Source organism: Hemiscyllium ocellatum (genome assembly GCF_020745735.1).
Source record: "Hemiscyllium ocellatum isolate sHemOce1 chromosome 27 unlocalized genomic scaffold, sHemOce1.pat.X.cur. SUPER_27_unloc_1, whole genome shotgun sequence".
NCBI classification, from domain to species: domain Eukaryota; kingdom Metazoa; phylum Chordata; class Chondrichthyes; order Orectolobiformes; family Hemiscylliidae; genus Hemiscyllium; species Hemiscyllium ocellatum.
In genome coordinates this window covers 66,580-79,079 of record NW_026867476.1, presented here as the reverse complement: position 1 = coordinate 79,079, position 12,500 = coordinate 66,580, and the positions used below count along the sequence as shown (strand labels likewise).

Sequence of the window (12,500 nt, the reverse complement as noted above, 5' to 3'; positions counted from 1 at the left end):
CGGGGTTGGGGGCGGCGGTGGGGTTCCTGTGTTGACAGTGTTTGCGTATCTCCCCTCCTCAGGCCAGCGAAGACCCCGCTGAGGTGGCTCCGCCGCTGCCTGCCTACGACCTGTCGGGCAGGAACTACGAGGACCTGGAGCGGGCGCAAGTGGGCCTGGATGCGGAGGGACTGTGCGACGTTCCCGACCCTTCCCAGGATCGGGACGCCGCGCTGAGACGGAAGAAGGTGAGGGTCTCTGACATTGGGTGGGTTGCCTCTGGGCGTGGTGGGGGAGGAGGAAGTTGCCGTTTGACGTCCTTTCCCACGTCCCCTTGGGTTGGAGCTTGCAAAATCCCCTATGATTTGCCCCTCTCCTCTCCTCCCATCCCCCACTCCCAATTTCAGATTGTCTGTCTTGCCCCCTCCCACCCCCAGGGGAATATGTTGGAACGTCCCGTCAGACTCATACAGCACGGGAACAGACCCTTCAGGCCCCACTATTTTTTGAGGTCACCCCTCAGCCTCTGACGCTCCGGGGAAAACTGCCCCAGCCTCTCCCTGTAGCACAAACCCTCCCACATCCTTGTAAATCTTTCCTGAACCCTTTCACAACATCTTTCTGATCGGAAGGAGAACAGAATTGCACGCCATATCCCAACAGTGGCCCTAACCAACGTCCTGTCCAGCCGCAACATGACCCTCCCAACTCCTGTACTCAATACTCTGACCAATAAAGGAAAGCATAGCAAACGCCTCCTTCACTATCCTATCTACCTGCGACTCCACTTTCAAGGAGCTATGACCCTGCACTTCAAGGTCTCTTTGTTCAGCAACACTCCCCAGGACCTTACCGTTAAGTGTATAAGTCCTGCTAAGATTTGCTTTCCCAAAATGCAGCCCCTCGCATTTATCTGAATTAAACTCTATCTGCCACTTCTCAGCCCATTGGCCCATCTGGTCCAGATCCTGTTGTAATCTGGGGTCACCCTCTTCGCTGTCCACTCCACCCTCCGATTTTGGGGTCATCTGCAAACTGACTAACTGTACCCCTTCTGCTCGCGTCCAAATCATTTACGTAAATGACAAAAAGTAGAGGGCCCAGCACCGATCCTTGTGGCACTCCACTGGTCACAGGCCTCCAGTCTGAAAAACTACCCTCCACCACCACCCTCTGTGTTCTACCTTTGAGCCATTTCTGTATCCAAATGGCTAGTTCTCCCTGTATTCCATGAGATCTAACCTTGCTAACCAGTCTCCCATGGGGAACCTTGTTGAACGCCTCCTGAAGTCTACATAGATCACATCGACTGCTCTCCCCTCATTAACCCTCTTGGTTTCGCGACTGGTTTTATTTCCCCCTTTGGGTCTGAGATGAAACACAGGAAAGACACGGTCCCTTTCTTCCGTCAGGTGGAACTCCTGAATGAAGTCTGCTGCTCGCTCATCCAAGGGGCGAACTTCAGTGAGACGGACAATCCGACCCGCAAAAGGCTGCAGACCCTGTGTCAGGAGATCGCACAACGAGATGCTGAATTTATCCTGAAGGTAAGCCAGGCACAGACTCAAACAGGGTACAGCGAGGGTGCTCCCCAGATACAGGAGTGTGTGTGTGTGTGTGTGTGTGTGTGTGTGTGAGAGAGTGAGAGAGGGGGTTAGAGAGACCTCCCCAGATACAGGAGTGTGTGTGTGTGTGTGTGAGAGAGGGGGTTAGAGAGACCTCCCCAGATACAGGAGTGTGTGTGTGTGTGTGTGAGAGAGAGAGAGAGAGAGGGTTAGAGAGATCTCCCCAGATACAGGAGTGTGTGTATGTGTGTGTGTGTGTGTGTGTGTGTGTGAGAGAGAGGGGGTTAGAGAGACCTCCCCAGATACAGGAGTGTGTGTGTGAGTGAGAGAGAGAGAGAGAGAGAGGGTTAGAGAGATCTCCCCAGATACAGGAGTGTGTGTATGTGTGTGTGTGTGCGCGCGCGCGCAGTGTGTGTGGAGGCCTGTGCGTTTTCTGAATCTGTTGACTGACTACTTTCTCTCCCCATCTCTCTCTCTCGTCCCCTTCCTCTCCTCGCCATCTCTCTCTCTCTGTCTCTGTCTCTCTCTCTCTCTCACATCCTCTATCCCGGCTCTCTCCCCCCTCCCGCTCCCGGGCAGGCTGCCCTCTACACCCGGCAGGAGCTGAACATCCGCACCACCGCCAACTTCCTGCTGGCACTGAGCGCCTGGATCCCTTCCTCCCGGCCTCACCTGCGCCGCTATTTCTGCCAGGCCGTCCGCCTGCCCTCAGACTGGATCGAGGTGGCATGGCTGTACCAGGTACTGGGCGAGGGTGAGGGTGACTGGGGGGGCACGTTTACCGGGTACACGGGGTTTAGGGGATCATGGGGCACGTTTTACCGGGTACATGGGGGTCGAGGGGCGCGTTTACCGGGTACATGGGGGGGTCAGGGTTCGTGTTTGCCAGGTACACAGGGGTCAGGGGGTGCGATTACCTGTGGGCCAACGGACTTGTACCAACCCGCTTCTCTGATGCACTCTCCTGCCCCACCCCCCCCATCTCTCTCTTTCCCCCCATCCTCCGTCTCTCTCTCTCTCCCCCCCCCCTCCCCCTCTCTCTCTCCACACCCCCACCCTCCCCCTCTCTCTCTCTCTCTCTCCCCCTCCATCTCTCTCCCCCCTTCCCCCTGTGTGTGTGTGTCTCTCTCTCTCTCTCTCTCTCTCTCTCTCTCTCTCTCTCTCTCTCCCCCTCCCCCGTCTCTCTCCCTCTTCCCCGTCTCTCTCTCTCCCCCTCCCCCGTCTCTCTCTCTCTCTATCCTGCTCCCCCCCTCGACTCTCTCTCTCCCCCTCCCCGTCTCTCTCTCTCTCTCTCTCTCTCTCTCCCCCCCTCCCCCTTCTCTCTCTCTCCCCCTCCCCCCCACTTCCCCCGTGTCTCTCCCCCCCCCTCTCTCCCCCCCCTCTCTCCCCCCCCTCTCTCCCCCCCCCTCTCTCCCCCCCCCTCTCTCCCCCCCCCTCTCCCCCCCCCTCTCTCTCCCCCCTCTCTCTCTCTCCCCTTCCCCTCCCCAGAGCCTGGCGTCGGACAGTGGGCACCTGGCCCCTTTCCCCTCCTGCCTGCGCCAGTCTCTCTCTGACCGGTTTAAGGGCTTCGATGAGTACCAGTTAGCCAAGTACAACACCAGGAAGCAGCGCTGCAAGAGCCGCCAGCCGAGGGTGAGTGCCCGGGGGGGCGAGAGGGCAGGTTGGGAGGAGGTAAAGCTTGGGGGGGAGGAGGTGTTGACACTCTGATCCAGGAGAGCCAAGTCGGTCTCCGAGTTGTCCAGGACAGAGAAACCGACCCTCCAGGCCCACCCGTCTGGTGGGGGGAGCAGGGTCTGAGGGTCAGCACGGACCTGTTGGGCCGAAAGGTCCGTTTCCGTGCGGCGCGGCTCCCTCAGCCGCCGCGCTGCTCTCTGAGGAGAACGGTGCTGGGCGTCGGGCGGCCATGTTGTCGTGCCACAGGAAGTGAAGGTTTTGGTGGTGGGGGTGGGGAGAGGAGTGTGGACCCTGGCTGGGAAGTGCGGTACCCGGTCTCCAGAGGGCGAATCCTGCTGCCCACTGGCGCTTGGTGATGGTTGGCATTGCAAAACCCCCCCCTACCCCACCCCCCCACATTACTCCGAGTACGTTCTGTGCCCCCACTCCCCCTCTGTCGCCACCCTTGGGGCTTCCCTCTGAGTGGTGTTCAGCCCAGAGGAGGAGCTGAGGGAGGGCAGTGTGCGGGCACCTTCAGGAGGGTTTCATGCACACGTCTAACATCACGGGGTCGGCGTTGAGGACCCCCACCCGCCTGTATCCCACTGATTCCACCAGCCATGGGGCGATGCTGTATCCGGGGACAACGATGGTGGGGTCTGGGATATTGTCTCTTGGGTAAGGGTTGTGTGAGATTGAGTCTATCAGGTTGTGGCTTGACTGGTCTGTGGGAAGAGGGTTTGGGGTCCATGGGGATTGTGTCCAATGGGAGGGAATGGGAAGGGGTTTGGGGTCCATGGGGATTGTGTCCAATGGGAGGGAATGGGAAGGGGGTTTGGGGTCCATGGGGATTGTGTCCAATGGGAGGGAATGGGAAGGGGGTTTGAGGTCCATGGGGATTGTGTCCAATGGGAAGGGGGTTTGGGGTCCAACAGGAGTCTGTGTTGTCTCTGCACTGTGACGTCTCTCTCTCTCCCTTCCACTCTCCCCTGTCTCTCTCTCTCTCTCTCTTCCCCCCCCCCCCCCCCCCCCCCCCCCCGTACAGTTGGGTAAATCCAGTCCGACTCCCTCGGACACCGATCCGAAAGCTGGCTTCTCCCTGAAGAAGTTGATCCGTTGGCTGCACTTGAAGGACCCGTGCTATCCCATCATGTGTCTGCTGGGCCGAAGGTCAGTGTGGGCTGGGGCGCCGCAGTGTCAGACTCCCCACACCGGGATGGTACGGGCTTGGATACAGGGGAAAGCTCCCTCTACACTGTCCCCCCCATCCCAGGGACAGGGACAGCACGGGGTTAGATACAGAGTAAAGCTCCCTCTACACTGTCCCCCCCCCCATCCCAGGGACAGGGACAGCACGGGGTTAGATACAGAGTAAAGCTCCCTCTACACTGTCCCCCCCCCATCCCAGGGACAGGGACAGCACGGGGTTAGATACAGAGTAAAGCTCCCTCTACACTGTCCCCCCCCATCCCAGGGACAGGGACAGCACGGGGTTAGATACAGAGTAAAGCTCCCTCTACATTGTCCTCCCCATCCCAGGGACAGGGACAGCACGGGGTTAGATACAGGGTAAAGCTCCCTCTACACTGTCCCCCCCCATCCCAGGGACAGGGACAGCACGGGGTTAGATACAGGGTAAAGCTCCCTCTACATTGTCCTCCCCATCCCAGGGACAGGGACAGCATGGGGTTAGATACAGGGTAAAGCTCCCTCTACACTGTCCCCCCCCATCGCAGAGACAGGGACAGCACGGGGTTAGATACAGAGTAAAGCTCACTCTACACTGTCCCCCCATCCCAGGGACAGGGACAGCACGGGGTTAGATACAGAGTAAAGCTCCCTCTACATTGTCCTCCCCATCCCAGGGACAGGGACAGCACGGGGTTAGATACAGGGTAAAGCTCCCTCTACATTGTCCTCCCCATCCCAGGGACAGGGACAGCACGGGGTTAGATACAGGGTAAAGCTCCCTCTACACTGTCCCCCCCCATCCCAGGGACAGGGACAGCACGGGGTTAGATACAGGATAAAGCTCCCTCTACATTGTCCTCCCCATCCCAGGGACAGGGACAGCACGGGGTTAGATACAGGGTAAAGCTCCCTCTACACTGTCCGATTGAGCACTTGCCTGGGCGTCAGCATTGTTTCTCTCCCCCTCCCCCCACCCCCCAGGTACCCGTCTGACCTCCAGTCCTTCGCCCGGAGCCGTTTGCCGGGGCCCTGGGATTCCCGCCGATCCGGGAAGAGGATGAAGCTGCAGTTGCCGGAGTCCTGGGAGCGGGAGCTCTCGCTGCACGGGAACCGCGCAGAAATCTGGGAGCGTCTGATCGGTACTGGCTCGCATGGGGAGGGGGGGAGGGGGAAGTGGTATGGGGTCAGGGGCTGGCTGGGGGAGCCCCTGCGCCAGGCCGGTTCCTCCCCGCCAGCGCGCCGTTCCCTCCCTTCAGCGCATACCGTCTTGGCGTCTCGTGTCGCGGAGACCGTTCCCCCCTCAGGTAGCGCCCGCGCCCTCTACGGTCAAGGGGCACCTGGTTACGAGATACGGTGACGGGACTTGCCCCCCCCCCCCCCCCACCCCCACCTCATCTGGGGGTTCTCGGTCAACTCGAAGACCGTGAGGGACTCCAGGGCCGTGTGTGGCACGGTGGCCCAGTGCCTTAGCGCCGCTGCCTCACGGCCCCAGTGACCCGGGTTCGATCCCACCCTCGGGGGGTGGTGGTGGGGAGCGACTGTCTGTGTGGAGTTGGCACATCCTCCCCCAGTGTCGGTGTGGGTTTGCCCCCACAGTCCAAAGATGTGCAGGTTAGGGGGGGATTGGCCGTGCTAAATTACCCATAGTGCCCAGGGATGTGCAGGTTAGGGTGGATTGGCTGTGCTAAATTACCCATAGTGCCCAGGGATGAGTAGGTTAGGGTGGACTGGCCGTGCTAAATTACCCATAGTGCCCAGGGATGTGCAGTTTAGGGTGGGTTGGCCGTGCTAAATTACCCATAGTGCCCAGGGATGTGCAGGTTAGGGTGGATTGGCCGTGCTAAATTACCCATAGTGCCCAGGGATGTGCAGGTTAGGGTGGATTGGCCGTGCTAAATTACCCATAGTGCGCAGGGATGTGCAGGTTAGGGTGGATTGGCCGTGCTAAATTACCCATAGTGCCCAGTGATGTGCAGTTTAGGGTGGGTTGGCCGTGCTAAATTATCCCATAGTGCATTCGGCAGGGAATGGGTCTGTGTGGGTTGCTGTTTGGAGGGTCAGTGTGGACGTGTTGGGCCGAATGGCCTGTTTCCACAACTCGTGAGCAGTCGAATCTTTTTTAAAAAAAAAACTCCGCACTCTCTGGCCCCCCTCGCTGTGAGAATGTCGGCCGTTCCGAACCAACTTGTCATCGTCGGTCATGGGGTCACCCGAAGCATCGTTAACTGACACAGGAAGAACTTTGCCTGTTTGGATTTCTTTCAGATCGCGAAACCCGATGCTCATGTCGGTCTTTAGTCAGAGCCACGTGGCGTCAACCGAACCGTTGCCTTTATCTATTTTTGTGAAAGGGTTCCGAAAAGTTTTACGAGGACATTGGAGGGTTTGAGCTACAGGGGGAGAGGCTGAACAGGCCGGAGCTGTTTTCCCTGGAGCGTCGGAGGCTGAGGGGGTGACCTTATCGAGGGTTACAAAATCATGACGGGGTGGCATGGATAGGGGTAAATAGACTCCCTGGAGGGTGGAGGAGTCCAGAACTAGAGGGGGGGGGGGACAGGTTTAAGGTGAGTGGGGAAAGGGACCCAAGGGGCAATTTTTCACCCAGAGGGTGGTACGTGTGTGGAATGAGCTGCCAGAGGAAGTGGTGGGGGCTGGTACAATGCCAGCGTTGAAAAGGTGGATGGGGACAGGGATAGGAAGGGCTTGGAGGGTCATGGGCCAAGGGGCTGGCAAATGGGACTGGATTAATTTCGGAAACCAGGTCAGCATGGACGAGTCGGGCCAAAGGGTCTGTTTCCCTGCTGTGCATCTCTGTGACTGTGTGACCTGACCCCCTCGAAATATTTGAAGAAAATAGACTGAACCCTCGCTTTTTTGAAGTCAGTGTTCAGTGCCATCTTCCGGACCCAATGGATTTGAACACTGGAGCCCACGTATCGCCCGAAGAAAGAGGCGTTTTGATTAACTTAACTTCCCCCACCCGTTATTGGTGCAGTGCCGATCACTCAGCAATGTCCCCTTAGCAAAAACAAAATCCACGGGCAATTTCCGAAACAAACGCTTGCATGCGGTTCTCCAGTCTCGGAGGAAACAGCCGTCAGGAGAAGGGTCAGAGAGCGTCGCAGTCAGGAGAGACACGCGCGGGCGCTGCCAGAACCTTCCTGCTCAAACCGGAACCTCAGGAGCAGGAAAGCTGGCCACACCCGGCCAGGCTGCTACTGTTGTTCCAGCCTTCGGGGCCGAAAGCCCCGCCAGAGCTGTTCCCTTCGGCGCCTCTGCATGGGTGGGGCCAGGGCACGGCTAGCTCTTGAGTGAGTGGGTGGGTCGAGTCGGGCCGAAGGGTCTGCCTGACAGGGCACGGTTCGTGGTTGGCACCTGTCTCAACATTGTCTGTCTCTCTCTCTCTCTCTCTCCACTCCCACCTCCTCCTCCTCCCCTTCCCCCGACAGACCGCCAGAAGCTCCCCTACATGGCCATGCTGCGGAACCTGAGGAACGTCATCGCGGCTGGGGTCAGCAGCGGGCACCACGCGCAGCTCCTGAGGAGGCTGGCTGACCGGGTGAGTGCCCACGGGGTAGGGCTGGGGCTGGGGGTTGGAGGGGCTCAGGTAGAGGGGCGTTGGGGGTGGTGGGGTAGGTACCGAGGACTGGGTGTACCCAGGGGGCGTGGTGCAGGGAGCAATAGGTGGCGCCATCACTCTCCTGGCATCCACACGGCAGAACCTTCGGCCCATCTCGTCCGTGCCGACCCAGATATCCCTAACCTAACCCAGTCCCCGTTTGCCAGCCCCTTGGCCCATTCCCCTCCAATCCCTTCCTATCCCTGTCCCCATCCACCTTTTCAACGCTGTCATTGTACCAGCCCCCACCACTTCCTCTGGCAGCTCATTCCACACACGCACCACCCTCTGGGTGAGAAAGTTACCCCCTCAGCTCCCTTTCCCCTCTCACCCTAAACCTACCCCCCTCTAGTTCTGGACTCCCCCACCCCAGGGGGGGAAAAGACCTTGTCTATTTACCCCTATCCCTGCCCCCTCATGGTTTTATAAATCAGGTCACCCCCTCAGCCTCCGACGCTCCAGGGAAAACAGCCCCAGCCTCTCCCTGTAGCTCAAACCCTCCCACATCCTTGTAAATCTTTCCTGAACCCTTTCACAACATCTTTCCGATAGGAAGGAGACCAGAATTGCACGCGATATCCCAACAGTGGCCTAACCAATGTCCTGTCCAGCCACAACATGACCTCCCAAATCCTGTACTCAATACTCTAACCAATAAAGGAAAGCATAGCAAACGCCTCCTTCACTATCCTATCTACCTGCGACTCCACTTTCAAGGAGCTATGACCCTGCACTCCAAGGTCTCTTTGATCAGCAACACTCCCCAGGACCTTACCGTTAAGTGTATAAGTCCCGCTAAGATTTGCTTTCCTAAAATGCAGCACCTCGCATTTATCTGAATTAAACTCCATCTGCCACTTCTTGGCCCATTGGCCCATCTGGTCCAGATCCTGTTGTAATCGGAGTCCCCTTTGGCCAGCGTTTCGCCCCTATCCAATTCCTGTCCCCCTCCGGACGCCTTTTCTGTGTTGCTGTTGTCCTGGCCTTCTCAAACCGTCTTGCCGCGCTGTGTGAGAGAGTCGCCCCTCTGCTCCCTTTCCCCTCTCTCCTTCAACTCGCGGCCTCCAGTTCGGGGACTCCCTTAGGTTAGGCCCTGGCTGGAAGAGGGTGTGCAGTTCCGCTCCCCACCCCCAGGGAAGGGTGGGACCGTCCAGGAGACGCTGGGGAGGTGGTGGGGTGGTTTGCTGGGAGAGATTGACCATGACGGGACGGGGACCAGAGATTGGAGGCTTCTTTTAGCGGAGAAGGTGACCGGGTGGGACGTGGACGGGGACGGTAGGCAACAGCTGCTGCCCCTTAGCGAAGGCTTCGCCACAAATTCGGGCCCGGAAGGGGTTGACTTTAAGGGTTCTGCCGAGATCCGGGCGGGAGCGTTCCCACCCGGCAGGTGCTGGGAATTCTCCGGGTGGTCAGGGAGTGGTGTTGGTTGGGGGTGGGGGAGGGGTGGTTGCCGCTGAGGCGAGCGCTCGACGCATCAGAAGCAGGCTTCGGGCCTAGCGCGGGAAAGCGCCGAATTGGAACGGGGTCTCTCCGTTGCTGGACGTGTCGCCGTCCCCTTCCAGTACGTGGGGGGGGTTGGGGGATACTCCTGCCGGGATCCCGGAAGAGGGGGGAGAAAACGGGACCGGGCCGTCTCTGTTCGGGAAAGGGGAGGGAGGGCGATGCCTACCTCCCCACTCTCTTCAAGGTGGCCCCCGGCGCGCAGGGAGGGAGGGAGGGAGACGCGGACGGGTCAATGTCCCCCCTCCCCCTGGGAAGTTTCCCATCCCTGGGCACTATGGGTAATTTAGCACGGCCAATCCACCCTAACCTGCACATCCCTGGGCACTATGGGTAATTTAGCACGGCCAATCCACCCTAACCTGCACATCCCTGGGCACTATGGGTAATTTAGCATGGCCAATCCACCCTAACCTGCACATCCCTGGGCACTATGGGTAATTTAGCACGGCCAATCCACCCTAACCTGCACATCCCTGGGCACTATGGGTAATTTAGCACGGCCAATCCACCCTAACCTGCACATCCCTGGGCACTATGGGTAATGGAGCACAGCCAATCCACCCTAACCTGCACATCCCTGGGTACTATGGCTCCCTCCTCACCCCTTCCTCCTCCTTTTCCATCCCCAGGATGCGGTGATCCGGAGTCGGCAATTCCCCTTCCGCTTCTTGGCCGCCTACAAGGCCCTGGAGGGATTGCAGCGGCGACTGGACGAGAAAGGTGAGTCGGGGTCTCTCTCTCTCCCCCACCCCCCCCGCCGCCCCCGGGATTCAGAGTCCGAGCGACGGCTCCGCGAGGCGGGAGTGGTTGTTAAGGCAGAAGATAAAGGCCGTTCGTTGTCGCCAGGACCCCGCGTGAATCACGACCCCATATCGGCTGCGAATTGAACGGACTGGCATCCCGACTGCGTGGGAACCAGGCCCTTCGGCCCAACGCGTCCGCACCGGCCCTCCAAAGAGCGTCCCACCCAGACCCATTCCTCCTCCAACTCTGTCACTCCACACTTACTCCTGGCTCATCCACCCTAACCTGCACATCCCTGGGCACTATGGGTAATTTAGCATGGCCAATCCACCCTAACCCGCACATCCCTGGGCACTATGGGTAATTTAGCACGGCCAATCCCCCCTAACCTGCACATCCCTGGGCACTATGGGTAATTTAGCATGGCCAATCCACCCTAACCCGCACATCCCTGGGCACTATGGGTAATTTAGCACGGCCAATCCACGCTAACCTGCACATCCCTGGGCACTATGGGTAATTTAGCATGGCCTATCCACCCTAACCTGTACATCCCTGGGCACTATGGGTAATTTAGCACGGCCAATCCACCCTAACCTGCACATCCCTGGGCACTATGGGTAATTTAGCACGGCCAATCCACCCTAACCTGCACATCCCTAGGCACTATGGGTAATTTAGCACGGCCAATCCACCCTAACCTGCACATCTCTGGGCACTATGGGTAATTTAGTCAGTGATAGATAAAGGATGGGAGCGTAAGGGAATGGATCTGGTGTGGGTTACCCTTTGGATGGCCGGTATGGAGTTGTTGGGCCGCAAGGCCTGTTTCTGGGAGGGGTGGTTCGATCCTGTTCTGTGACTGTGCGTTGATGGTTGAAAACACCCCGATCTGGTTCGCTCCTCTCCCCCTTAGCCGCTGTGCACGTGACTCCAGACCCGCAGGCGCGGTGTGGTTGGAGCGGAGGTGGGGTGGGGGGGCAATTGGGGACGGTGCCTGCCCAGCGACGCCCTCATGAGGTTGGGTAGGGGAGAAGAACAGCAAGCCTTTGGATTTGTCCAGGTGATGCGACGGCTGACAGTTCACCACCGTGTCGTCCCGTTCCCCCACCTTGGTCAGGCCTTGCCCGTTGCCATAGCGACTGGGATGCGCCAAGGGAAATGGCTGGGGAGGAGGGAGGGCGTGTTTTGTGGCTCGGTATCTTGACGGAAACTCACCCACCCACCCCTCACCCGTTCCTTGTTGTCTTCCTTTCCCCTCCCCCATCTCGGCGACAGACGAGCCTCTCCCCACCAAGGCCGCCCTGGTCCAGCAGGCCCTGGAGACGTCGATGCGCCCACCCAGGAAGCTCCGGGAGCTCCTGGGCCGTGCCCGGAAGGCGAGGGCAGGACGCCAGCCCGCCCCCCGCGTGGCCTACGCCTACAGGTGGGCAACGAAGAGATTGGCGGACTTCCGGAAAAGCAGGTACCCGCTGGCCGGGGGGGATATCTGGGAAGGGAGGAGGCTCATGGGAAGAATCCAGCGGGTGGTGGGCGAGGCATTGTGGGGGAGCTGGTGGATCCTGAGGACCTCATCGGACCCAGTGACGAACCTCATCCCCACCCCCAGAGATGGCCCAGCACACCATGTCGTCCGTTAAAAATGGCCGACTGTCCCAGAATTCCGTTTTAACCAACGTGACGTTCGCTCCTCTCACACAGGCCCAGATCCATTTCCCGTTAGTCTTCATTTATCCCTAACCTGCACATCCCTGGGCACTATGGGTAATTTAGCACGGCCAATCCACCCTAACCTGCACATCCCTGGGCACTATGGGTAATTTAGCACGGCCAATCCACCCTAACCTGCACATCCCTGGGCACTATGGTAATTTAGCACGGCCAATCCACCCTAACCTGCACATCCCTGGGCACTATGGGTAATTTAGCACGGCCAATCCACCCTAACCTGAGGGAGGAAGTCGGAGCACCCGGAGGAAACCCTCGCAGATAGAGGGGGCGAGAATGTGCAAACTCCACACAGGGAGTTGCCCCCTTGGAGGGTGGGGATCGAAGCCGGGTCCCTGGCGCCATGAGGCAGCGGCGCCGACCACAGAGAGACACTGTGCTGCTCCTTAATGCTTCAAGTGCCCCCCCCCAGTAGAGTGGAGACGGCCATCGTTCACTGTGTCTGTCCCCCACCTCCTGGGTGTGTCTCCTTCTGTCTGGTCACCTCTGCATCTCTTCCCCCCCCCACCTCCCTCCCC

At 59.1% G+C, this 12,500-nt stretch overlaps 1 protein-coding gene across 1 annotated transcript in view; it reads left to right on the top strand.

Annotated features, from left to right (window-relative positions):
* tep1 (telomerase-associated protein 1) overlaps positions 1-12,500 on the top strand; it is a 23,679-nt gene that overhangs the window by 4,698 nt on the left and 6,481 nt on the right. The window contains exons 3-11 of the mRNA XM_060821343.1: positions 63-227; positions 1,392-1,526; positions 2,124-2,285; positions 3,033-3,176; positions 4,243-4,367; positions 5,370-5,527; positions 7,838-7,947; positions 10,140-10,230; positions 11,533-11,889. Coding sequence (XP_060677326.1) covers positions 63-227; positions 1,392-1,526; positions 2,124-2,285; positions 3,033-3,176; positions 4,243-4,367; positions 5,370-5,527; positions 7,838-7,947; positions 10,140-10,230; positions 11,533-11,889 — 1,447 coding nt within the window. The remainder of the gene's footprint in view (positions 1-62; positions 228-1,391; positions 1,527-2,123; positions 2,286-3,032; positions 3,177-4,242; positions 4,368-5,369; positions 5,528-7,837; positions 7,948-10,139; positions 10,231-11,532; positions 11,890-12,500) is intronic.